Source organism: Colletotrichum costaricense (genome assembly GCF_030867565.1).
Source record: "Colletotrichum costaricense strain IMI 309622 chromosome Unknown Scaffold_7.1, whole genome shotgun sequence".
NCBI lineage: Eukaryota > Fungi > Ascomycota > Sordariomycetes > Glomerellales > Glomerellaceae > Colletotrichum > Colletotrichum costaricense.
In genome coordinates, this window is record NW_026848236.1 from 256,724 (window position 1) to 282,834 (window position 26,111).

Below are 26,111 nucleotides of genomic sequence, written 5' to 3' on the forward strand. Positions count from 1 at the left end.
CACAATCACCACTTGATCGACATCTTCCCTCGCAGGCGCTCGACCCGCTCCATGACTCCTCTTAACATCCCGAGAGTCGCGCTGCACTGCATCTCTTTCATATGTCCTCCAGTAGTATTTTGGAGGTCTGTTAACATCCCAACCAGTATCCTCAAGCGGTGGCAAACAAGCCGCTTCAGAAACGTCAACTTCAAGTCTTCGTCTAAGACCTCGTAGTCGCCTATCCGCAACTCTGTCGTATGTATCAATGACTGTTTGCGAGAGGGCGCCGCCATCGTCGCCCCCGGCGCTGGTATGTAAAGCTTTCCCAGTCCGACTCCGCTCGCGGAGGGCTGGCTGCGGTAAGTGCTCTGATACGTCACGCCGATATTGCCATCCCCGGCGGTATTCTTGTTCGGAGCACTTGACCCTCCTCGGATTGAGCTTTGATGATCTACGACAGCCACATTGGGCTTGACTTTCTCGATGAAGCAATCTAATAGCCGGGTCGCCTGGTCCATGATGATGGAAAGTAGTAATAAGCTGCTGTCGTTTGCTAGGCAATGTGGGCAGTTAAGGAGTCCCTTTGTGAGCGCCTGCATATTCCGGTCAATTTGTAGAATCGTGTCGAGATTCGGGGTGACCGAGGAGTTGGTGAGGCTATTGAGACCAGCAAGCTGTTGGCTGAGACAGCGGTAACAGTCGTTGCTGCACGTAAGAGAGGATGAGGTTAATGCCGATGTGGGAACAGGGGGAGCTTGTGTGTGAAAGTGCATTGGTGTTTCTTCTGGGCCAAATATGTCGGACACAGCTGCCACCGCCGCAGCCGCGCTACTTTCAGACAAATTTATGGTAGAAGTCGAAGGGCGTTTAGTCGTGCCAGTAAGAGCTTCACTTCCAAACTGCTCGTGTTGGTCCACTGGGGTATTGTAATGACTTGGTTCGGTAGCCCAGTTCTGGAGATCCTCAAACGTCGTCTCGGTCAAACTGATGGCGGCGAGGGGCTCCGAAGACGCCGGGTCAGTCGTGAACAGTGTGTCCATCACCACGTCAAACTGATGATTGCTGTCTATCACTGGCTGATGCAAGGCGCTAGGGATCACTATCGTGCTAGCCCCGTCATCGTTAACTCCGGACATGGCGTCGAGGAAGGCATCTGTGAAGGGCGAAATTGTCTCGTGATAAGCTGGGGTTGGAACTTTCTGCAAAGGGATAGACGCTGCTGGTCCACCATGGCTTTGTCCCATATTCGCAACCTCGCCTTCGTGATCTTCATCCTGGCCGCCTCCTCTCGCACCTGCGACACCCGAAGATGTTACTGCTGACGATGGCGGAGGCGGAGGCGGTTGCCGTTGCTGACGGGGTTGCTGCTGCTGTTGTTGAGTCGAGTCCTCTAGCTGATTGGAGGAATGTTTGCGAGGCCGGCCGAGCCGGCGGATCGGAGAGTACACGCACGGGAGACCGAGTCGGGCACACCGTCGACACGCCGGCTTTTCCTGAGAGCACTTGAGCTTCGTATCCTGACAGCGGTCACAAGAGTTGCGGAGCCTAAATTGCCTGTTCGGGTGGTTCCCCGCCTGGTCTCGGCTTCCCTGGCCCTCTGTGACAGGGGCTGGACTAGCTTCCCCAGGCTGTATTTCGGTATTGCTCATGTCGTATACGAGGTTATCAAGGTAATATGTATCTTCGACTGGTTGAAGTTGCCCGTTTCCACCCTTTGTTGGATGGTCCGGCATCCGTCCCAACCATAGGAAGGCGAGCTAAAACTCGTCACCCAAATATGAGGCAGACAAGATTTGGCACCTTCACTTTTATATCTGCTACTCATCCCACAGGCATTCCCTAGAATACTAGGCAGCCGGACTCCTTCGTCTGCAGAGATGTGGCGCTGTGTAAGCGCTTTACTTGATGGAGGTACATCTTCTGGGCTTATGTCTGTTGATAGCGTGGTTCCTCCGTGGGCGCACATCACGCCGTGGACGCGCACCTTACGGAGTCGTCAGTCCAATTAGATGCAAGAGATCCAGCTTGTTCCACTTAAAGGATTTGCTCGTTGACCGAGATACAAGTCCGGCTTCCCGTCTCTCACACTCACAAAAGTCTCCCTCATAGTTTTCCTAAAGAATGTGCACTTTCAAATTCTCATCCTAAGACGACAATGACTTGACGGAGATAACCTAACCGGCATTACCCCGCGTATGGTCAAGAAATTCTCAAGTAGGTTGAGGGCTCTAGTCCGCCCCCCTGTCCGACCCTTTGACATCCAGCATGAAGACGCCAGACCCCTGTCAATTCATGTACATGTAGGCACAATCCCACAATGCAACTCACAACTCTGGTGATACAACCCGAATTTGAAAACCATGAACGAAATGTTCGACGCAAGAAAACGCGCAGCCATGGAAGCACCAAGCAAGGTTCGACTGAATGCTTTGGATATGACATAGGGCGTGGGGGGTGACTTTACGTCTGTCAGATCTAGCCTACATGATTCGGCTCGGCCGCGCCCGCCACGGGCGAGTTGATAAGTACTTTGGTCCAATCGGCCCATTACGCCGCGGTATCGTATAGAATACATGTAATAGGCCCATCAGCCACTGACTCAAAAAAGGCAGTTGTCAAACAAGCATGACAGGCCCGGGTGGTTGATCGGGTCTTTTTCCACTGTCACGGATCGACGGATCACAAGTTCTTCCTTCTAAGACTACATCAATAGGCCCTCTTGTGAACAGAGTTTTGTTAGCAGAGTCAAGACTGAATTACACGGTTAGCTAGAGAGATTCAAGAGAGACAACATAAATCTTCAGAATGGTGGCAAACAAGTAATTGATCTTCAAGAAGGTCCACGAGACACCCACGGTAGCGGGACAGGATATCGCTGTGGAGAGCAGAGACTTTGATCTTGACCAGGTAAGTATGCACACACGCAACGGATATCAGTCGTCTGTCATTGACAGCTTGGCCATTGGAGTACAATTATGGCGTTTTGCTAACACGTTGATTTAGGAATTGCTGGGGGGTTCCATCTTGGTACAAGTTCTGTATGTCTCATTTGACCCGTACATGAAGGGTCGCATGGTTGAGAAGCCGGTTATGGGCCCTTACAAGCTCAATGAGCCCATCCCGAACACAGCCCTCGCCAAAATCCTTCAATCCAAAAACGAAGGATTCCCGCAAGGCGCCATAGTCAGGGGGGAATTCCCAATCAGCCAGTACGCCGTCGCCACCGCCGAGGACTTGCAAGCCGGATGGGCCCATCTGATCGAGAATCCTCTCAACTTACCGCTCGACACATTCCTTGCTGCCCTGGGGATGCCCGGACTCGCCGCCTACGCCTCTCTCTACGAGATAGGTAAGCCCAAAAAAGGCGAGACCTTATACGTCTCCGCTGCAGCCGGCGCCGTGGGCCATGTAGTTGGGCAGATCGCCAAGCGCGAGGGTCTACACGTCATTGGCTCCGTTGGCGCCGACGAAAAGGTCGACTATCTCGTCCGTGAGCTCGGCTTCGACGCTGTCTTCAACTACAAGAAGGAGACAGTCGACGAGGGCCTCGCCCGTCTTGCACCTGACGGGATCGACATCTTTTACGACAACGTCGGCGGTGAGACGCTAGATGCGGCTCTACTGAAGATGAACCCGTATGGACGAATCATCGCCTGCGGAGCCATCAGTCAGTACTCGCGTGTTCAAGGCCCTTACACGGGCTATGGAGTTACCAATATCTTCAACATCACCGTGAAGCGAGTCACCATGGCTGGTTACATCGTGACTGACCCCAACATTGGTCCCAAGTATGGCGCGGAGCATATGCAGAACGTTTCAAAGTGGATTCATGATGGTAGCTTCACGTCGAAGTCGACTGTCGTGGACGGCGTGGATCAAGCAGCCGATGGATTTGTGGGCATGTTTTATGGCAAGAACATTGGAAAGGCTGTTCTCAAGATCTAGAATACTGCCCTATGAAATCAAATACAATTTGTGATTCTACTTGATTGTGACACAACCTTCTGCTATGTTTTCAAAATGCTGTCGCGAGGAGCCCTAGTAATGCATTTGCAACGCACGGTTTTGGACAGGTTCCTTGTGCTCATTTAGCTACAAATGAACGAAAGAAAGAATAAGAGAGCCTGCAATTGAGATGAGGTCAAGGGGCCTATGGAGACAAGGATTCAGAAATGGGCGGTCGGAATAGCCCGTTTGACTTCACTCTATGGCGGCAGGGACTTTCTCGATTCGTCTAGGTGCGGTGGGAGTTCCAAGCCGCCAAATCCTTCAAATTCATCCTTCTGACTAGATAGCTGCCATCCCACCATTCAAAGTGCAAACCTTAAAGACACCCAAAAAGCCCCCGAAGAGGTAAGCATTTAAGTATCCGAAACTCCCAAGCACCCAGAATAATTGTTCAGTGGCAATCAGCAGCCAATAGATGATCTGTATAATCCAACATGCCGTGCCGAATCCTTTGCCTCCATGGCATGGGTATCAACAGCCAGATATTTGCCTCGCAGACAGGTGAGTCATTTTCATGCTGTCTTATCTCGCGCTATCGGCACTACTGATTCAACTCACAGAATCCTTTCGGAGTTTGCTGCCATCGGACTACGACTTCACATTTGTCGATGGTCCGACCACTTGTAAGCCAGAGGCGGATATAGCCAAGGTGTATCCGGGCCCGTACCTTTGCTGGTATAGAACGCCGACTACTGAGTCGGTGACCGCGGCCCACCGTCACGTCAAGTCCATCATGGCTGAAAAGGGCCCTTTTGATGGAATCATGGGGTTCAGCCAGGTAAGTTTCACCGGGAGCAGTCCATCCTTCTCATATCGGGCTCGGGGTCTAACAAACTTGACCGTAAGGGCGCTGCAGTCGCGGTGTCAATGATCTTGCGCCACCAGCTTGAAACCCCGTCAACACCACCCCTCTTCAAGTTTGCCATTCTCATCGGCTCCCCTTTACCCTTCTCACACAGCCTGATGTATGGGATTGACACGCGGGATTACTTTGGCGTCTCTTGCAATGTGGACTGTAGCATCCTTGCTCGGTACAATCGTCCTAACAAGGTCCCTACGTATCTTATTACCCCAGACAGGTACCTCAAAGATGACGACGATGAGGACTTCCACAGAACCGAACAGGCATGTCAACAGCCGACCGCAGCCATGTTCTACCAAATGTTCCATTCAACATCGGATGAAGTCAGAATGGACATTCCTACTGTTCACATATTTGGCCGGCGTGATCCGTGGTACCTTCATAGTAAAGATGTGCTAGAGCTGGCATGTGCTGAACGGGCTTCGGTGTTGGAGCATTGTTATGGCCATGAAGTTCCGCGACACTTGAGTGAAGAAATTTGCGATTTGATTGAGTCGGCGGTTGCCTTAGTGGAGGTTTAGTGAAAGAAATTGGACCTATTTCTAAGTCTACCTACTCCAGACTTAGACTGTCGAGTCTCGCAGCGATCCTTGATCACTCATTGAATTCCAGAGGAAACATACGTAACTACCCTATCTAATGTACACCATTGTAACGACATGATAATCCGAATATTTTATTCATGTGTGAAACAAGGTGATTGTCATTGAATCTATGATAAGAAATCTGTATTTACTCGTTGTAGTACCGTCAATTGGTCTCGCCATTGCTCGTTGCGTGCGCAACACCCACATACTCATCTACCTTTCCAGCCAAAACATTCTTGATAAAGTCCACCTGCATCTTAACCAGGTCTGGGAACTCTGGACCGCTGAGTACATTAAGATGTCCTTTGCCAACAGATACGTGCGCCTTTTTCGGGCCTGGAAACGTCCCAAACAGATCAAATTGCTGATCTGGGGGCGAGATCTGATCCAGCTCGGGAATGACCATGAGAACGGGCGTTTGGTACATGTACTTCATTATACCATGGGGCTGCCACATAATGAGCTTGTAGTACGACTGAAGCGTCGTTCTGTTCTCGTGGCGACTGGCGCCGTACTTTTTGGCGTTGACCATGTAATCAAACTCCTCCTTGTCGGCGCCAATACCCAGGCCGGCGGGGTTGACGCCGTCCTCGGTCAGAACAGGCAAAAAGACTGGCGGGTTGCCGGCGGCGCGGGACTCACGGTCGGCCATGCTGCGTGCGAGAACGCGGGGGAACTTTTGCGGCGTGAGTTCAAAGTCCAGCAGTGGGCAGATGGACACGACCATGCGTGCGCGCTTGTCGAGGGCGCCAGCACAGAGTGCGACGCAGCCGGCAAAGGACTGGCCCCAGAAGAAGATCTGCTCCGGATCGACTTCGGGAAGGCCGCGGAGGTAGGTCAGCGCATCTGAGTAATCTGAGACCTGCTTCATCGGGTCGATCTCGTTCCGGGGCTGACCATCGCTGAGGCCTAGGCTGCGTGGGTCGTAAATGAGTGCTGAAATTCCGGCAAGCTGGAACTGTTCGGCCACCTCTGGCACGAACATCTCCTTCACGCAGTTGAACTAGACGGGGGCTGAATGTCAACCTGGGGAAAGCCTTCGAAAAACGAGCAGGGAATTTCACAATGAGATTCTTACCCCGGGCGTAATGATGGCTGCAGGACCACGGCCAGGAGCGGGATAGAAGCAGCCCCTAAGGGTCAGCCCGTCCACGGTCTGGAATTCCACGTCGCGGAAGAAGGTACTCATTATTGCAGTTCAGACGCAGGATTCGACGGAAGAGAACTTGTTTGGTAGGGCTATCTAGTGACCGAGATGGCAAAATTCACGCATTACAAGCGCATTAGGCGTTCCTTATCAGACAGTTGACCTTGTAATGGGCGAGTTCAATGCAACAACTGAAAGGTCTACGGCGTAGGATAAACTGCCCGAAGTCTTCCACTTGCACCGGCCACTTTCAAGACCAACAGTGTTGATACCCAGCTCAAGAACCGGCTCACCCAATCAGCATGTCAGATTATTCCCTGTCAGAATATCCCCGAGTTGTGGGCATGCCATAGCAAGGCTGATGATTAGTGGCGTGCTATGGGCGGATGGGAGACCCATCCAACTGATGATGAGTGTTTGCCACGATGACCAAACATGGAAACCATCCGAGGCACTCCCGAACTCCATAAAATGTCAAAATACATGTAAGTCATCGGCGAATGTTTTTGAAACCATTATCGGAAGCACTGGTATCACTTTAGAACGGCCAGGACACTCTCAAGGCCCTCGCTTGTTCAAAGAGAAGTTCGTGGCGTGGCTCTATTACCTTCTTTCTCGTTCCTGCTCCTTCGAGATTCAGTACATACCGACTGATTGCCCGCTTTGAATAACCAAGGAACCAGGATCTCACGACCATTGTCTATAGACTGTCGATGTTATCTACCTTACTAAAAGGCTTCTCTACCCTCTTTCCTCTTCAAACAGCTAGGCCTAGCCCAGACCTAGACAACTGCAGTCAAGATGACGATCAACGACGGGAGAAATGGTGCGTACACGATTCCGAACAACAACTATCCGAGCAACGGTACCAACGGCGCCACTTACACCGACGGAACCAACGGGATCAACGATACCAACGGCTATAATGGCAGCAGCGTAAACGGCCCCACCAATGGCCCACCTCAAGCCCATGAGCCGATCGCCGTCATCGGCATGGGATGCCGTCTGCCGGGCGAAGTCGACAACCCGCACGCACTGACGCAGCTCCTGAAGCGCGGAGGTGTCGCCCGTAACGAGCCGCCCGAATCTCGCTTCAGCTTGGACGGCCACCATGACGGATCCAAGAAGCCCAAAACGATGAGGTCTCCGGGCGGCATGTTCCTAGAGAACATTGACCCACGTGAGTTCGACGCCGGCTTCTTCCAGGTTCCCCGGCTCGATGCCATCGCAATGGACCCGCAGCAGAGACAGCTCCTCGAGGTCGTATACGAGTGTCTGGAGAATTCAGGTGTGACGTTGCAAGAGCTGCAAGGGGCCCAGGTTGGGTGCTTCGTCGGATCATACGCCGTCGGTACGTTCTTTTCTCGTCTGATTTCGTTCAGGCCAGACCTTTGCCCTGGGTGCTATTATGGGATGAACCTTGGCTTACAGCAACACAAAATTTGCAGACTACGCCGACATGCAGGCCCGCGATCCCGAAGACCGCGCTCCTTCTGTCACAATTGGCGTTGGTCGGGCTATTCTAAGCAATAGAATCAGTCATTTTCTGAACATCAAGGGTCCCAGGTAAGCGCATCCATCCGTCTTACCCGGCGGATCCCCACGGATCCTGCAGCCACATCTGACACCTGTCTCGGTAGTATGACAATAGATACAGCCTGTTCGGGCAGCCTGGTAGCTCTTGATGTGGCATGTCGCTATCTACGTACCCGGGAGATGGACGGAGCAATTGTCGCCGGCTGCAACTTGTACCTGAGGTGAGCATTAGAACGAGTTTCCCTTCTCGGCCGTCGTCTTCTTAATCAGGAAACACTGTCTGACTCTGGAGGGGTGAGTCTAGCCCGGAACACAACATGGATGTTGGCCCAATGAAGGGAGCCTCGAGTTTATCTGGAAAATGCCACACCTTTGACGTCAAGGCGGACGGTTACATCAAGGGTGAGGCAGTCAACGCCGTAATGGTGAAACGCCTCTCGGACGCCCTCCGTGACGGTGACCCTATTCGCGCCGTGATACTCGGCACCGCTACTAATAGTGACGGCAACACTCCCGGTATCGCCAGCCCCAGCTCAGAGGCACAAGCGGCGGCCATCCGTTCGGCTTATGCTAACGCTGGAATCACGAATTTCAACGAAACCACGTATCTCGAGTGCCATGGCACCGGCACACAGGCAGGCGATCCGACCGAGGTCAGTGGTATCGCCTCAGTGTTTGCGCCGTCGCGTAGTCCCGATCAGCCCTTGATAATCGGCTCCGTGAGTTCATCCTCTCCACTGCTGGTAAAATGACACAAGTTGACCACAACTAACACCTACCTAGATCAAGAGCAACATTGGTCACTCCGAGCCGGCAGCAGGCATCTCAGGCCTGATCAAGACCATCCTGTCTCTCGAGACTGGCACCATTTTCGGCAACCCTACCTTCGTGACTCCCAACCCCAAGATCGACTTTAAGGGCCAGAAGGTGTTTGCAACACGCACTAGCATTCCCTGGCCGACAGGGGCACGCAAGCGGGCGTCTGTAAACTCGTTCGGATATGGCGGTTCCAACGCTCACGTCGTCCTCGAGTCTGCAGATCAATATCTACAGAATAACCAGACCTCCTCCCACGTCTCTTCACACCTCGCTGAGGAGGCGGATCTCTTCGGTGACGACAATGATGCTTCCTCCACGGCATCAGTCGCAAAGAAGCCCCAGCTGCTTGTCTTCTCGGCCAATAACGAGTTTTCGCTCCGCGGCTACGTGAAGCTGCTGCGCAAGCACCTTCTGAACCCGAGCGTCAAAGCCGACTTGCGAGACCTGTCTTTCACACTCTCGAGCAAGCGCAGCGCGCACTTCAATCGGGGATTCTTGCTAGCGGATAAGGCGGTGATAGCCGAAGACTCTCTCGTCCTGGGGAAGAAGAGCCCGGAAGCTCCAAAGATCGGCTTTGTTTTCACCGGCCAGGGCGCTCAATGGTCGCAGATGGGAAAGGCTCTTGTCGATGCCTTCCCTACCGCCAGAGACTTGCTGAAGCATTTGGATACTGTCCTCAAGACCGCTCTTGTCCCTCCAACGTGGTCTTTGCTCGGTATTTTCTCCTCATCCCTGACGCATTCTTGGTCCTAATTACTCACATCAATGCAGATGAACTGGTAGAGCCGCGCAGTCCTGGTCTCCTTCGCCAGCCCGAGTTTTCCCAGCCACTCTGCACAGCGCTTCAGCTCGCCATCCTGAGCGTGCTGGAAGTCTGGGACATCGCTCCGCACAGCGTGGTCGGTCACTCATCGGGCGAAATCGCTGCTGCATATGCTGCGGGCTATCTGTCCAAGGAAGACGCGATTAAGGTCGCTTACTACCGCGGCCTAGCTGCCAAGCAGCTCGCTAACGTCGTAGATGGCACCAAGAACGTAGGCATGCTCGCGGTTGGGCTGGGCGCTGAAGCCGTAATGCCCTTCTTGGAACCCTACGCTGGCCTAGTGCACATTGCCTGCTTTAACAGCCCCAGCAGCGTCACCTTGTCTGGCAAGGTGGACAAGCTCGAGGAGGTCATGACCTCCCTTGTAGCAGAATCGCATTTTGCCCGCCTGCTGCAGGTGAACCTGGCATACCACTCGCCTTTCATGCTGGAAGTGAGCAGTCTATACGAGGCTCTGCTTCGCCAGGACTTTGGCGCGTGCAAGAAGGACAGGAAACATGACAACGTCCGGATGTTCTCATCCGTGTCTGGCAAAGAGATGCGCCACGCTGCTGATGCGGCGTACTGGAAGAGCAATATGAGCTCTGCGGTACGATTTGAACAAGCTACCAAGACCATGCTCGCGGATGACAACCGTCCGGACTTCCTCATCGAGATCGGCCCTAGCGGTGCGCTTTCAGGTCCTGTGGCCCAGGTGAAAAAGGCTGTCCTCGGAGATGGCGCCGAAGTCCAGTATATTGCGGCCTGGTCTCGTGGCCCCGCCGCGCTCAAGTCGCTCTACGAGGTGGCCGGCAAGCTCTTCATCAGCGGCGGAGAGGTCAACTTAGCCAACGTGAACAAGACTGAGACTTGGAAACCGAGAACCATTATCGACCTGCCCAACTACTCATGGGACCACTCTACGCAGTACTGGTACGAAAGCGACGCTAGCAAGGACTGGCGATACCGTCTTTTCCCGCACCATGACCTCTTGGGCAGCAAGATCCTGGGTACTTCCTGGCAGGCGCCGTCTTTCAAGAAGTCTCTCAAGCTGGCAGACCTGCCTTGGCTTCGGGACCACAAGATGGGCCCGGAGATTGTCTTCCCCGCGGCTGGCTTCATCGCCATGGCTATGGAGGCTATCCGCCAGAACACCGAAGCGCTGCGTACTTTGGAGACTAAGGTTCTCCCTACAGCATACCATTACAAGCTTCGAGACGTCAACTTCATCCGCGCCCTTGTGCTGGACGACTCAGACGAAGCTACCAAGGTCATGCTCGCACTTCACCCGCGCACGGGAGCCAAAGATTCCTGGTACGAATTCAAAATCAGCTCTCAGGTAGGGGACGCCTGGCTCGAGAACTGCCGTGGCCTAGTCAGGATCCAGGAGAGCACCCCCGAAAATTTGACTGCAGCCGAGGGCACTGTCAAGCCGTTGGTTGACCCCGTCCCCGGCGCTCTATGGTACAAGGCCATGCACGATACAGGCTACAACTTTGGTCCGGTTTTCCAGAAACATCTTGAGATCGAGTCCATCGCCGGTTCGCGCGAGTCTCGGTCTCTCGTGGATCTGAGTCCTCCCGCCTCGGAGCACCCGCAGTCGTGGTATCCGATGCACCCCGCCGCCATTGATGGATCGTTCCAGTCTTGTGCCCCTTCTCTGTGGGCCGGTGATAGGCCCGGGATCAGTGCCGTATTGGTTCCTGCCATCATTGATGAGCTGACCATTTTCCCAGTGGAGAGCGTTTCTGGAAAAGGTATCTCCACGACGAGCTCTGAGTACGTAGGCCTTGGCCTGCCCGAAAGTACCAAGAGTTACAAGTCCAACGCAGTCGTTCTTGACTCTGAGACTGGAGATTTGCGTTTCAAGCTCACTGGCCTAAGATATCACCAACTGGATACACAGGAGGATCCATACTCGTCACACACGTACAGTCGCATCTCATGGAAGCCAGATGTGACGTTCCTTACTGGAGACACCGTGGCGGCCATCGCCGCAGCAGAAGATCCCCTCAACGAATTCATCGACTTGACTGCTCACAAGTTCCCGAATCTCAGTGTGCTTGAGGCCAGCATGATACCCTCCGAGGCCGGTAGTGTATGGCTTGAGGGTAGCAAAGCCGACCCTGTGGTGAGGTCTGCTTGTCGCAGCTTCCAGTTCTCTTCTCACGATGCTTCTGCTGTCGTGAACGCTGAGGAGACGTACGGCAGCAAGTCAGGTGTGGCCTACGCCGTCCTCGACGTTGCAGCTGACCCGGACAAATTGCAGACCCCTGACAAAACCTTTGATCTTGTCATTATCAGAGCCACTGATGGGTCATCGGAGTCGCAAGATAATGTGGTACGGAACGCACGCACGCTGGTATCGGACGGCGGCCACGTCGTAATCCAGTCCATCGGAGCTGACGTGCCGGAAATCTCGTCATCCTCTGGTTTCTGTTCATCTTTCAGCATCCTTTCTGGCGATGGCAACACTATTCACATTCTCGTCGCTGTTTCAGAGGCCGTGTCCAAAAAGCAAGGCATTGAGCTTATACACTTCTCTGACCCAACAGACGTAACCGCACAAGTTGTCTCAGATCTATCAAAGTTCGGATGGCAGATCACGGATACCGAACATACCCAAGACGACCACAGAACTATTCTGGTACTAAGTGATCTCTCCGCCCCTGTCCTGCCGACTATTACAGAAGCCCAGTGGCAGCTTCTCAAGAACACGTTGGTATCAGGCAACCAAGTATTGTGGGTGACCTCGGGCTCTCAGCTGAACGTCACAAGCCCCGACAAGGCCATGATCCACGGTCTGGGTCGTACAGTTCGCAACGAGGATCCTTCTATCAGTATCACAACGTTGGATGTTGAGTCAGCCACGGGTCCGAAGACCGTCTCTGCCATAAATGACATCCTTGAGCACCTCGGTAGGGCTGTTCATCGGAGACAAACGACGGGTATTGAAAACGAGTTTGTCGAGCGCCAGGGAGTCATTCATATCAGCAGAGTGCAGCCCAATGAGGCTGTTAACGTTGTTGAGAAAGCCTTGGCCCACGGCGCTGAACTCGTTGAGGGTGAGCTACATGACTTTGACACGACCGTTCGTCTGCAGTGCGAGCGTGTCGGCACAATTGATTCTCTCCAGTACACCGAGGTCGCCGCTACAGAGCTGCCTGTCCCCGACGGCAGCGTGGAAGTTGAACTGTTCGCCGCTGGGCTAAACTTCAAGGATGTCGCCGTCACAATGGGCATTGTTCCGGAGAACCAACACCTCCTCGGCCTCGAAGGTGCGGGCGAGATCCGTCGGGCTGGCAAAAACGCTGCGAACATATACAAGCCAGGAGACCGGGTGCTCGTCTTCAAGAAGGGAGCATTTGGAAACAGGGTCATCGCCTCTGTTGAGCGAACGCACCACATCCCCAACTGGATGTCTTTCGAGGAGGCCTCAACTCTGGCCAGTGTGTATCTCACTGCGCTTTACAGCATTTTCGATCTTGCCAACACACAGGCCGGGCACAAAGTGCTTATCCATTCCGCATCCGGTGGTCTTGGAATCGCCTCGATCCAGATTTGTAAATTCATTGGCGCAGAGATCTACGCGACCGTCGGCACTGATGAGAAGGTGGACTTCTTGGTAGACAGCTTTGGCATCCCCAGAGAGAACATCTTCAACTCAAGAACCACTGCCTTTGCTGCTCAGCTCAAGGCCGCCACAAAAGGACACGGCGTCGATGTCGTTCTCAACTCTCTCACCGGCGATATTTTGGACGAGTCGTGGCGCTGTATCGCTGATGGCGGCACCATGGTCGAGCTGGGGAAGAGGGATATGCTTGATCGCAATTACCTCTCCATGTGAGTCTCATTCATTTTATCTCCTTACGTGAGGCCGACAACTGACACCATCTTAGGGAGCCGTTTGGCCGCAACGCTTCATACCGCTGCTTTGATATGTCCCACGAGCACGTATCGGACATCGTCATTGCCAGGCTCATGCGCCAGATGATGAGCCTCATTAGCCAGCGCGCCATCAAGCCCATTGCTCCCATGACTACTTTTCCCTTCGAGGATGTGGCTGGTGCTTTCCGTTACATGCGTGCGGCTAAGCACATGGGCAAGATCGTTCTCTCCGCCAAAGACAAGGCTGACAAGCCGACTGTGATGGTCCGCCCCGCGATACGCAGATTCGATCTGCCCCAGACTACTTCCATCCTCATCGTCGGTGGCTTGAAAGGTCTTTGCGGATCTCTGGCCGTCTACTTGGCCCAAAAAGGCGCCAAGCACCTCGTCATCCTCGCACGTGGCGGTTACGATGATGAGCGGTCACAGGCTGTGTTGAAGAACATCCATGCCCAAGGTGCCAAGGTCGATCTGGTCAGGGGCGATGTTTCAGTTTTGGAAGACGTTCGAAGAGCTTTCAAATCCTCCAGCGTTCCCGTCAGTGGCGTCATTCAGGGCGCCATGGTCCTGAGAGACAAAATCTTCACTTCCATGACGACCCAGGAGTACCATGGCGCCGTGGCCTGCAAAGTCCCCGGAACCTGGAACCTTCATAACATCGCTCAGGAGGAGGGCCTCGATCTCTCCTTCTTCACTATGCTTTCCTCGGTCTCTGGTGTTGTTGGCCAAAAGGGTCAGGCAAACTACGCAGCCGCTAACGCCTTCCTCGATGCCTTTGCTGTATACCGCCAAGGCCTCGGGCTGTCCGCTGTTTCAGTCGATTTGGGTGCCATCGACGACGTTGGCTACATGCATGAGCACAGTGACCTTCGCGTGGCTCTGGATCGGGACGCCTGGACTCCCATTAATGAAAACCTGTTCCGCCAAATTGTCCGCGTTTCAATCCAGCAGCAGCAAAGAACATCTTCGACGGCCAGCTCCACTCAACTTATCACCTCCATCGCCGTGCCGCAGCCGGACTCCTCGAACCTTCTTGCCGACGCTCGCTTCGTCAGCCTGGCTTTCGGCACCGGCGAGGCCACGTCTGGTGGGGATGGCAAGGACGATAAATCGCGCGCGGTGCAGGCGCTAATGCTGTTACTGCAATCCAGTGCAGACTCCTCGGTGGTATTGAAGGCCGCTGTGGACGTCGTTAACACGCAATTCCAGGCCACCCTCCGCTTGTCGGAACCAATGGAACCTGCCAAGCCACTCAGCAGTTATGGTTTGGACTCTTTGTCTGCCGTAGAGCTGCGAAATTGGGTCAGGCTGGATCTCGGAGTTGAATTGACAACGTTGGAGATCACGAGCGCCACGTCACTAACAGCGCTGTGTGAGAAGATTGTTTCCAAGATGAAGAAGAAGGAATGAAGTTTTTCTTGCGTTTTAGACTCTGTGTTTCATTTTTTCTTCTCTGGTAGCATCCCCTTCAGGGTTTCTTTGGGATCTTAACTCAAATTAGCTAGTATAAAGGTTTGCTTGATTATCATTTCGACATTATGTTCAAACATTATAGTGATGTCGCAAATGAAACACAACGAATATCACCTCACAACATTAGCCCTTAGAACGTTCCGAAATGTTTTGAACAGACAAAACGGAGGTGGAATAAAGGTCTAGTGGCCTTCAGAGTGCCTAGCACTACACATTTACTTGCTTATCTAGAATCTTGAGTCGCAATGCACCTTGTTTGATGCTGTCCGTGTTAAGCGTCCAAGCAATTCCGATCCATGTCCTAGATCATTAAGACACCATTTCTGCGTGACGAAGAGTCTACACAAAATTGATACACTGAAGCTGGTAAGTTTCTGTGAGAAAAATATTGTTATAGAGCTCGGTAACGACAGATTTACAGCATTTCGCCCAAAACATTTCCAACATCTTCAGTCTTTTCCACCGGCAATCAGTCACTGATACAGATTTTAATCAGAGCCCGCACTCCAAGAGTATGCGGCTTAGGACGCGGCACAAATCGGTCCATGTGCAGATCCATCGCATCCCGCTCAGTCTCGTAGAGTTCCATCTTGAACCTACGGAACAGCGTCGCAATGCCCGTGTACAGCTCTGCCCACGCAAGCTGCATGCCCACGCAGGAGCGTGTCCCGCGACCAAACGCGACCATGTAGCGCGAGAGTTTCTTCCCATCAGGAGCCTTTGGGTCGCCCAGCCAGCGCTCTGGCCGGAAGGTCATGTTGTCTGGGAAAATAGCCTCGTCGTGGGACACGGCGTAGTTGTCCATGCTCACGGTGGCGCCGACGGGGATGAGCCACTCACCGTAACGGAGAGGCTCGTCCTCGAGCGTGCGAGGGAGTCGCTGAGACGTTCCATATGCGAATCGAAGGGCTTTAGGATGATTTTGGTCAGCAGATTTCACCTGTAATCAGCTATGTCGATAAACTGCACTCACCTTCGTTGATACAGGCTGAGAGATATGGTAATTGAGAGAGCGCATCCCAGTCGGGAGGGTTTCTGGGATCCACAATAGCTTCTTTGAGCTCGGCCTGGAGCTTTTCTAGCACTGGGGGGTTCGCCAGGACATGGAATGTGCACAGACTGAGGGCCCGCATCGTCGTCTCGATACCAGCGCCGGTCACGCTGATTGCCTCTTGCTGGAGACGGCCAACCGTCTTCTCCGAGGCTGGAAGGTCTGACTCGAGGATGACGCCAAAAATGGTCTTGGATTGCCCCTTTTCCTCTGCCGGCTTGTTTAAGAGGATGCGGATCTGGTTTGTCATTTCCTAGTCGAGCGTGTAACACATCAGCAAAACGTCATATATGATCCGAAAGTCAGCTCGTTCAGTATCTCTGGCTTGGGCAACTACTAACGTTGTTAAAGTCTAGCACAGTTCCCATTTGAGGAGACATTGCCTTAACCCACGACAGCGGGAGCATCTTGAAAAGATTTGTCACGAGGGGAAACTGCGTGATATAGTGAACAGGCTCCAGAAGATCAACCATGGCATCTGTGTAGCTTGCGTGGAAGTCCGGAGCGTCAAGAAAATTATGCGGCTTGTCGAAAGCGTAGTCGTTGATGATATCCGACGTCCAGCATCCCCACATTTGATCGATACGTAACACTTTCTCTTTGCCCAGGTATTCCCGCGTGAGGCGATCTGTGAGGCGATGCATCATTCTCTGGATGTTGGGCTGGTGCTCAGCGATCCTGCGATGGGAGAAAAAGGGGTTCAAAGCCGCCCGCCGCTGGCGATGTCTGGAGTGGTTAACGGTCGAGAAAGCCGACTCTGGGCTGTTAAAACGGTGAGCGAGGGTGGTCAGCTTGCTGGAGTGCCTAGAAGACGAGTAAAGCACATCATAGAAGCTAGAGTCTTGGATGTGCAGCTCCCATGGGTTAATTCGGATGATTGGGCCTTTGAAAACCACTTAGCAACACGTTGAGATCTCGAAACAGTCAGTTGCCGAGTCAAAGTCCACTCACCATATTCCTCATGCAACTTAGCATAATGCCAGATAAACTGGCCGCCATCGCCGCTGAAGAGCTCATAGTAGGCCTCGTACCACTGCGTTAAAGCAGCCAGCTTCGGCCCTGGAAACTTGGCAAGCGGGCTAAAGTACAGACGATAGATACCCAGAGAGAGCAGATACACGGTGGAACATACCAGCCCTGTAATGCCATAGAAAACGGCAGATGAGCGAGTCTCGGGCGTAGATATGGAATCCATCATATTTGTTGGTCTCTGAGGTGCTTGAAAATGATTGTGCGGCTACGATGGGGCAAATGTCGGCTGTTGATAGGACCGGCGGGAGAGCAGGAAAGGAGAGTGACGACCAAACAAATTTTGACGAGACCAAACTCAAAGCCTGGTTATTTCGAGGTAATCTCCTTCCAAAATTCACGTCTTGGTTGAGTTCGCTCTGGCCGATTTTCAGTGGGAAGTCCTTTTTTGTTGCTGGTCAGGTAGCCAGCATGGGCGTCAGCATCGGGCCATACGGATTTCATCTACGCAGGTCGGGGCTTTTTTTTCTTTTGTAAGTCGAAGTAATCTTCCATAGTGTTGTTTCCATCAGTAACACCGGGGAATAACGAGCTCGGCCAAATCCTAGCGACTGCGGAATTTTGTTGGGCGCTTCTTGTTCTGGTTCTATTCCGCGATAATACTGCTCTATTTCAAGTGAAGTAAAGAAATTCTGGAGCAGAAAATCGCATAGTTGGCTTTCAGTGCTCATTCATTTTAGCAATGAGATTTCGATCCCAAGTTTCCGGGCCAGCCTCAATCGTGGGGCTGGCAATTACAGCCGCCTTGTTTCTGACAAGAAATTCTGCCAGCTGGGCCCGCCCGTTCTGCACATGTACTGACGGCGATAGCTGTTGGCCATCCGAGTTGCAATGGCAGGATCTTAACACCTCTGTGGGCGGTCGTCTCATTGCTCCAGTTCCTCCAGCGTCTGTCTGCCACGACCCGAACTATGACGAGGCCGACTGCGCCGCTATTCGCAAGGACTGGGTTTGGCCAGAGATTCAGTGAGCTTTGACACCCCATTGATTCCTTGCTCGGGTCATACAGTCTAACAGGTAATTGCAGCGAATCTTGGCCGGGCGGCATCCAGAGCCCCTACTGGCAGAACTCCAGCTGCGATCCATTCACTCCTGCTGATACCCCTTGTACGCTGGGACATAGTGTTTCCTACGCTATCAACGTAACAGATGCAGAAGACGTCGTGCAAGGTCTTTCATTCGCACGCAGGCACTCCCTACGGCTGGCCATCAAGAACACGGGACATGAGTGCGTAACAAGCCACATCTAAAGCGAAGTTCCTTTGGCATAAGGTATCGAGACAATCACTGACATACGTTTGCAAGTTACATGGGAAAGTCCGCCGCCAAAGGGGGCCTTGCCCTATGGACAAGTAGCCTCCGTTCGATTGAAGTGCTGGATTTTGCAAGCGAAACATACACCGGTCCCGCTATCCGAATGGGCGCCGGCGTACGTGGGCTGGAAGCCTACACGGCTGCCGCCAACAAAGGCCTTCGCGTGGTTGGAGGCTTTTGCCCGACAGTAGGCGTCGCCGGCGGTTATACCCAAGGCGGAGGCCACGGTCCGTTGAGCTCACAGTATGGGCTCGGAGCCGACCAGGTCCTTGAGTGGGAAGTCATCACGCCTTCCGGAGAACATCTGGTGGCGACACCTCTGCAACACTCAGATCTGTACTGGGCCTTGAGCGGAGGCGGACCTGGCACCTACGCAGTCGTGATCTCGCTAACCGTGAGAGCATACCCCGACGGCTACATCGGAGGTGCGACTCTGGCATTCTCTACCGCCGGTGTGGCGAAAGATGACTTCTGGAATTTTTTCAAAAGCTGGCAAGACCTCCTCCCTAGCCTCACTACCGCCGGTGGGACAGCTGGATACGCCGTCACCAAGGACGCCTTCTTCATCGCACCTATTACCCTCCCTGGGTGGACCAAGCAACAGGTCTCCGGATTGATAAGCCCGCTAGTCGACCGACTCGATGAGCTAGACGTACAGTACACGCTCGAAGTGACATCGGAACCCACATTTTTGGAACATTACAGCAAGCACGGTGGACCTTTGCCCCGAGGCCCTTACACGATTCACCACCTCTTTGGCGGAAGGATGATCCCGCGCTCCAATGTCGAGGAAAACAGCACCGCTCTTGTCGGGGCCTTTCGCAGCATCCTTGAAGACACGAATGCTTTTCTGGGTTTTGTTGCCCTGGATGTAAAGCAGGCGCCTGGACGGAAACCCGTTGCGGACAATGCCGTCCTCCCGGCCTGGCGAGACACCCTGATCACTGTGCTCGCACAGTCCACGTGGAACTTTAGTGCGCTTAGAGCGGACGGCCAACGTCGTGCCGATGAAATCACCGACGTCGTTGTGCCAAGACTGAGGGAACTTACGCTTGGTTCCGGGACTTATATGAACGAGGGCGATTTCCAGCTCAAAACTTGGAAAGAGGACTTCTATGGGGCAAACTACCCGCGGCTGCAAGCCATCAAGTCTAAATACGACCCCGAAGGTCTTCTCTTTGGGCCTACTGGGGTATCTAGCGATGCATGGTCGATCGATGAACATGGCAGGCTCTGTAAAGGATGGGGTGACGGACTCAGGTCAACTGGCCTTGGGCGAGTCGCTATCTTGAGGGCCCGGGCTATGCTAAAAGCTCGGGCGAGACAGGCACAAGAGCTTGCACGCGGGTACTTTAAGATTTCTTCAACGATACTTCCCAGTCAGTAAATAAACTTGTATTTTCACGGGGTTTTCCTCCAGGAAGAGTAGCCAGTCGACTTGTTTGTGGTAGCGGGCCATTTTGCCTAGAATAGGAGCGAGCTTATGTGCAATGCGGCGGCATTCGGGGACTAAAAAATGAGCCGCAGCGCCTACGCTCGACAGGTTAAAACCACCCGAGGACTTAGGTACACAGCATCTGTACCAGACCATGCAGCAGTTAAAACAGCCTAAATTGAACAATTCGCTTTGCTAGTCATGGGCATCGTCTTACTTCGCCCACAAGTAAGCTCGATACGGCACAATGACGGTGTCCCCGGAATCCAGCGCCCGGGCCTCCGGCTCCGCCCCGTTCTCCACTGCGGTACCGAGTGCCCCACCTATCCCGGCCGAGGCTCGGCCCCAAAGAAACACCAAGCTTGCTGGTAGACCCGGGTTATTGTCGCAGCCCAATAACGAGATACAGACAGTCTATGACATCGTGCATTGGGCGGCAGAGACATATGGAGACAAGCCTGCTTTGGGTGCACGAGCAAGTGAAGCCGAAAACTTAAATGCAAGAAACAGATTGCCAGGAGATTCTCTGGTTGGTGGCGTGCCCTGCCGTAATCACATATGACAAGGCGGCTAAAAGTGCATCAATAGTACACTTACATATCATACCAAGATCATTGTACTGTGGTTCATGATGTAGGATCTGGCTTACGGGCGGTCGGTCTCCAGAAAACTGATAAGATTCTCGTCTATGCAGCAACAAGGCAAGTTTCCCCTGCGGACTCTTGTGGAATTACCAAAATTGACGAACACCATGAAGCCCACAATGGTTATCAATCGCTCATGGTGCATCTTCACAATCCATGGTTTTCGTGACAGCCTACGAAGCTCTCGGCCTTGCTGGCCTCGAGCATTCTCTGGAGTCCACAGGCGCCAAAGCCATCTTCGTGGATCACCATCTCTGTCAAAAGGTGACTTCTGCAATGACAAACAGATCTCTTCCACGAGTTGAGGCCATAGTCTATAACGACCAGCCAAGTGGTACATTTGATGCAGGTGCTGAGTGGATCAAAGGCTTGTTCGAACTCAAGAAGACACAACCAGGGCTTCAAATACTCAGCTTCAGCCAGCTATGCCAGGTTGGCCGGAGCAAGATGAGTGAGCCTGTTCCACCTGACAGGGAGGATCTTTGCGCCATCTACTACACTTCTGGGTCTACAGGAATACCAAAAGGAGTTCCGGTGAAACACAAGGCCGTTGTAGCGGCAGGTAAGTCACCCCCTGATTCGCCATGATACTTGATCTTCTTCCCCTTAGAATACCATGAACGCTTGTCTAATCAGCCAACAGTCACAGGTCTTGACTCCGTGATCGGCGACTATCTCTCGTCTTCCGATTCTTTCCTCGCATACTTACCATTAGCTCATGTTCTTGAATTTGCCTTCGAAAATAGCTGCCTCTACTGGGGTGTGAAAATGGGCTACGGTGGTGCCCGTACGCTCTTCGACCGTAGCACTCCATCCGGCACTCTCGAAATGGGAGATATAAATGCCTTCCAACCCACCTTTATGATCGGTGTTCCTGCTATCTGGGAAAGGATTAAAAAGGCGATTTTGTCCAACGTGGAAAATTCAAGCTTTATTGACAGACTTGCTTTCTGGTCGAGGGTCAAAGCAAGAGAAGTATGGGCCGCAGCCGGATTGGCCGGGACATGCGGCTTCAATGGGATATTATCGTCCGCCGCCAGTGAGGTGGTCGGGCCCCGGCTGCGGTTCGCCATGTCAGGCGGCGGGCCCGTAGCGGAAAGCACGCAGAACTTCTTGACCATGGCGATGGCTCCTTTGGTTAACGGATATGGCTTAACCGAGACAATGGCGTAAGTTCAAAGACTCGATAGTCTGAGTTCAAAGCTGAACCGAAGCTGATGTCTTGATAACCTCCAGCATGGGTGGTCTGATGGATCCCGGCCAATGGCGACCAGGATCTATGAGCATCCCGGCCAGTATAGAAATGAAACTGGTTGACTGCCCTGATGCAGGCTACCTCACCAGTAACACTCCATCACAGGGGGAGATCTGGATACGGGGCGATAGTGTTATGGAAGGGTACTATGACAACGACGATGAGTTCAAGAGTGCAGTCGCGCCTGGCGATTGGATCCGCACTGGCGATATTGGGCAGTGGGAACCCACATGCAGCGGCGACGACTTTCATTTCAGAATCATTGACCGGAAGAAGAACCTCGTCAAGACACTCAACGGAGAGTACATCGCGCTCGAAAAGGTATGACGCCGATCTGCATGATGCATCGTTAATTTGCCCGTGGAAGGTGTGTACACTGACCACAACTCACTCATTCCAGCTAGAGTCTATCTACCGCTCTGCAAAGCTAGTGGCTAACATCTGCATCCACGCATCGCCTCACCGCGCAAAGCCAACGGCTATAGTCGTTCCTTCACCGCCAGCCTTGAAGGACCTAGCTAAGAGACATGGTTTAGATACCCCCTGCGAAACATCAGCGCTTATACGACATCCGTTTGTCGTGCATGGCGCCCTTCTGCAATTGCAACAGATTGCTCAGGAGGCCGGACTTGCCTCGATTGAGGTGGTAGAGGCTGTTGTGCTTGTTGACGATTCAGAGTGGACTCCTCAAAATGTTAGTGCCATCATTCAGAACTGAGTCATGACATCAAGTAATTCGAGACTAATATTGACCCCAGGGCTTGACAACAGCGGTTGGGAAGCTTAACAGACGAGGGATCGTGACTCGCTATCAAGGACTACTTGATCGCGTCCATGGTCAACACTAATGGGCGTTCCCCAATCGGCAACACTTAAGGCGAAAGCATCACATCTTCCATCTAAGTAGTACAGTCTTATTTCTCTTGAGAGCAAGAAGTTGTTATTTATAACGCTATCTTGGAGTTAATGGTAGCTGGGACTCTGAGACTGGCTGCTAATCGAATCTTTGTGGCTCTTCCTTAGATCCTATTCTAGTCATATAACAGGGCTCGCGATGCAATTGGGTCCTTCGATTGGCAATGTGTATTTAATGCCGTAATCAACCGTTGGCCTGGGAGATCTTTCCTACGAACCCTGAGAAACGGCCGTAATGGCACCCTATCCGTGCGTCAAGTGATTCTTCTGCTGTAGCTGCTGTGCTAATCACTATCACTGTTGCCATATCATTAGTGTTTTTGTCTTGATTGCTATCAATGTTACAGGTGTTCGGACGAGAGTGGATTAGCTGACCTCAGAGTAGCGTTCGCGGACTTTACCCACCATAATTCTTAGTTTCCTATCTAAGTTGATTGGTCGATGAATTTGATATGCGGCTACTGAGGAATCTAGACTAGCCTCAGAGGCGTCTTTGAGCTCTTGAACCCGTACTGGTAGTCATGTTATCATGACAAGAGCTTGTGTTCAACCCCATTGCTTTCTAGCCGCGTAGATTCCACTCCTGCGGCAGAAGAGACCTCTCTCGCGGAGTACCAAGCGAAGCACTGAATTACTAATGTACGTATCAGATAACTTACGGGAGTAGTAGTCAGATGGAGCACAGAGGATTGATACAAGATTGTGCATATGAATGCTAGGTATCGTGAGTTGGAATATTTAGGGACGTATCTATTACTAGGTCAGGATGCGAACGCATTGCTTTTGCCCCTGACAGGACTGATGGACGTAAAACAATATGACAACGACAAACCTCTGAGTGTGGAGTTTAATCAAGTTTGCTTATTCATTAAGTATGTTTGGTTTTCGAGGCTGAGATTTCCTACCAAATGCTGGAGAGGAACGTGTGTTCACTCATCTCAGAAGCTCTTGCACTTAGCTTTTCTCCTAAACCATCTCTCTATCACTCCTCGTTGGCCGTGGAAATCCCGTCATTAGCTCCTGTGGGACCAACCCATCGGATAGGTTAGAGATGCTGTCGGCGGTTCCTTACTATGATTCTCTTGGCCTTTCACATTTTCCTTCGGCGCATTCCTCTTCTTGTTAGCAGACTGAAACCACCAATACGCTGCCAAGGGGATCACAGCGATTATTTCAGTCACAACTGAATTACGAGAAGTCAGTAAGTACTTGAGCTTGCCATCGAGAGAGAAAAGGATGATTGTTGGAGTCCTACCAGATGCTACAAATACCTACCTGGCGCCAGGTTCATGCCACGTTGTCACGTCCATCATCAGGGAAATCGCGACTCGGGATCGCCAAGAAGACGCACACGGAGGAGATTGGTGTCTGAAAATGTCAGGTCGGCACTGATCAAGATTCCTTTGCAGACTCACGGTGCAGGCGGCCAAGATGCCGCAATGTACCCTATTAGTCGAATCTGTGGGTCATTTGAAACATGTCTCTAGTCTTCTACCTCTAACTTCCTGCATCGAAAGGAAAATCCCGCATTTCTGGTTTCTCGCTTAGCCAGCTGGAGCGTCAGTGACTGATATCATTGACGCTTCCACGGCCTTGAAAAAGCCCAGCTGAGAGTAAGCCGGCCCAGTCAAAAAGCACTTTGCCGAACTTGTAAGGTTTGCGATGAGTAATGACACATTCAGCTGAAAAGTCAAGGCTTTGGCGATGCCAAAATCGGTGGTTTCAGGGGTGCGTTCGTAGAGCGTAGACCCGAAAACATGTGCAGTAATATCTGAACTCTCCACCGCCGAAGTGATACTGACTTCGAGGATGTTACTCCCCCGCTTTCGTGCGCCAAGGCCTTGCAATTGCTTCTGAACTTGAAGTGCTGTAAGAAACCCTGGTGGGAGGTCATTGCCATGTACCACATCGGCCTCGTATTCTGCGACCAGCCCGAATCCCAGCTGTAGGCTATGTTGATCCCGCCAGCCCCTCCTAGACTCCCTTGGAGACATCCCTGCTGCCAGACGCTTTGCTGTATCCGAGCCCAGCAGGCAGCGCACTTGACTTAGCTGTTCTTCTCTTGAACGGTACTGCAATGTAATGCCAAAAATGGTCTGAAAATCGACTGGTGATACGGGAAGACAGCCGGCTAGTATCAAGCATGCTTGAGATAGAGTCGCTTCTAGCAGTTGAAGGCAAAATGCTTGAGAAGGAGGAGTCGACCTCGTAGTCGATATATGTGGCATGTCCAGAGCCTCAAGATGTTCTACATTAGGTTGCGCTCTCATGCCCTCTGCAGGGGTACCATCGACTTCGCCGCCGCTATTGCTTTTGGAAGGACTCAAGCGGTCGGGCGCGCCGGCGTTCTGCCTCAAAGTGCTGTGTTGACTCAACGAGGCCGACGTAGAACAAATAGGTCTTTCACGGATATCGGTAGACCGCGTGGTCCCAGAGTTTGGGTTCCCATCGTCGTTGTCGTCGTCGGTATCAGTGATGGGCTGCACCATTGTCTTCAACTGCATCGCTGAGTCTTGAAAGAGGGCAAGAAGGTCCTCCTGCTTCTTCAGTACACCCTTGTTTCCGATGACCTCGTCGAAGAGGTCAATGAAGAGGAGCGTCATGTTCTCTACAACGTTCTCCAACCTCTCGATTCGCTCCTTCTGTTTTACATCTGCAGCTTGTCGCCGTCTTCGAAAGACTTGTTGTGCCTCGCGGTTCCTTTCTCTCCGGATCTTGAACTAGTCAGTCGTCAAGTCCGGTACGTTTGGAATATAATGGAGAGGTGCAGCGGCAAATGCAGAGATTTACGAGCAGAAACCAGGTGGTGGCTATACTGACCTTCCGCATGTCATCGCCGTTAGCGTCGTCAGACATTGGCGATTTCCGGCCTCGTCTCTTCGAAACTACTTTGGCTCTTTGATCGCCCATGATTGTTGAAAATTGCATGCCCGGTGCCCCCGAGAATGTCAAGTTGGAATAATGTGGTGTTCGGTGTCGAGATCCAGTCAAGTACAGAAAGGATGCTGTCACTGTTCAAGATCGTGGACGGGGACACATATGCTCTATCGACGTTCTTTTGGGGACCCTTTGTGATCCACTCTCCAAGATAACATGCTGTACGAACAGCACGCGTGAGTTGGGACTTTATGGGGGAAGCGTCATTCCTCTCGCTGCCGAGGGTGTTGAGGGGGCCTGATTACTATTCATTCAATTTCGAACTGCCTCCAGACAATTTTCTGTGGCGCGCCAAACCAATCGTAGGGCGCGAGTCTAGACTGAGTACAGCAGAAAGGTTGCCAACAAAAGATTAGTAATCTTTGAATTCAAGCTGTCTGTTCCTTGAGTGTAATTGAAACCTTGCGGAATTTGCAAGGAGGATGTT

At 52.5% G+C, this 26,111-nt stretch overlaps 8 protein-coding genes across 8 annotated transcripts; 4 read left to right on the plus strand and 4 right to left on the minus strand.

Moving 5' to 3' along the window:
- Positions 1-5: 5 nt before the first annotated feature.
- Positions 6-1,631, minus strand: CCOS01_07288 (uncharacterized protein; the record flags this gene model as incomplete). The annotated part of the gene is made up of 1 exon (XM_060455454.1): positions 6-1,631. One exon carries the CDS (start codon positions 1,629-1,631, stop codon positions 6-8), a length of 1,626 nt encoding a protein of 541 aa, XP_060313346.1.
- Positions 1,632-2,342: 711 nt separating this feature from the next.
- On the plus strand, positions 2,343-3,927 carry CCOS01_07289 (uncharacterized protein; the record flags this gene model as incomplete). The annotated part of the gene is made up of 3 exons (XM_060455455.1): positions 2,343-2,396; positions 2,821-2,889; positions 2,986-3,927. 3 exons carry the CDS (start codon positions 2,343-2,345, stop codon positions 3,925-3,927), a joined length of 1,065 nt encoding a protein of 354 aa, XP_060313347.1.
- Positions 3,928-4,424: 497 nt separating this feature from the next.
- On the plus strand, positions 4,425-5,373 carry CCOS01_07290 (uncharacterized protein; the record flags this gene model as incomplete). Its single annotated transcript, XM_060455456.1, has 3 exons — positions 4,425-4,491; positions 4,551-4,768; positions 4,837-5,373. The coding sequence occupies 3 exons, from the start codon at positions 4,425-4,427 to the stop codon at positions 5,371-5,373; spliced, it is 822 nt and encodes a 273-aa protein (XP_060313348.1).
- A 229-nt stretch (positions 5,374-5,602) lies between these two features.
- CCOS01_07291 (DltD domain-containing protein) lies at positions 5,603-6,628 on the minus strand (the record flags this gene model as incomplete). The annotated part of the gene is made up of 2 exons (XM_060455457.1): positions 5,603-6,442; positions 6,518-6,628. The coding sequence occupies 2 exons, from the start codon at positions 6,626-6,628 to the stop codon at positions 5,603-5,605; spliced, it is 951 nt and encodes a 316-aa protein (XP_060313349.1).
- Positions 6,629-7,387: 759 nt separating this feature from the next.
- On the plus strand, positions 7,388-15,041 carry CCOS01_07292 (beta-ketoacyl synthase domain-containing protein; the record flags this gene model as incomplete). The annotated part of the gene is made up of 7 exons (XM_060455458.1): positions 7,388-7,937; positions 8,035-8,152; positions 8,227-8,343; positions 8,427-8,841; positions 8,906-9,656; positions 9,713-13,586; positions 13,643-15,041. 7 exons carry the CDS (start codon positions 7,388-7,390, stop codon positions 15,039-15,041), a joined length of 7,224 nt encoding a protein of 2,407 aa, XP_060313350.1.
- Positions 15,042-15,573: 532 nt separating this feature from the next.
- CCOS01_07293 (cytochrome P450) lies at positions 15,574-17,353 on the minus strand (the record flags this gene model as incomplete). The annotated part of the gene is made up of 4 exons (XM_060455459.1): positions 15,574-16,013; positions 16,078-16,408; positions 16,497-17,038; positions 17,107-17,353. The coding sequence occupies 4 exons, from the start codon at positions 17,351-17,353 to the stop codon at positions 15,574-15,576; spliced, it is 1,560 nt and encodes a 519-aa protein (XP_060313351.1).
- Positions 17,354-17,866: 513 nt separating this feature from the next.
- Positions 17,867-22,550, plus strand: CCOS01_07294 (isoamyl alcohol oxidase; the record flags this gene model as incomplete). Its single annotated transcript, XM_060455460.1, has 7 exons — positions 17,867-18,150; positions 18,212-18,412; positions 18,490-19,733; positions 20,750-21,139; positions 21,221-21,746; positions 21,814-22,153; positions 22,233-22,550. 7 exons carry the CDS (start codon positions 17,867-17,869, stop codon positions 22,548-22,550), a joined length of 3,303 nt encoding a protein of 1,100 aa, XP_060313352.1.
- A 1,741-nt stretch (positions 22,551-24,291) lies between these two features.
- CCOS01_07295 (uncharacterized protein) lies at positions 24,292-25,657 on the minus strand (the record flags this gene model as incomplete). Its single annotated transcript, XM_060455461.1, has 2 exons — positions 24,292-25,461; positions 25,568-25,657. 2 exons carry the CDS (start codon positions 25,655-25,657, stop codon positions 24,292-24,294), a joined length of 1,260 nt encoding a protein of 419 aa, XP_060313353.1.
- Positions 25,658-26,111: the final 454 nt, after the last annotated feature.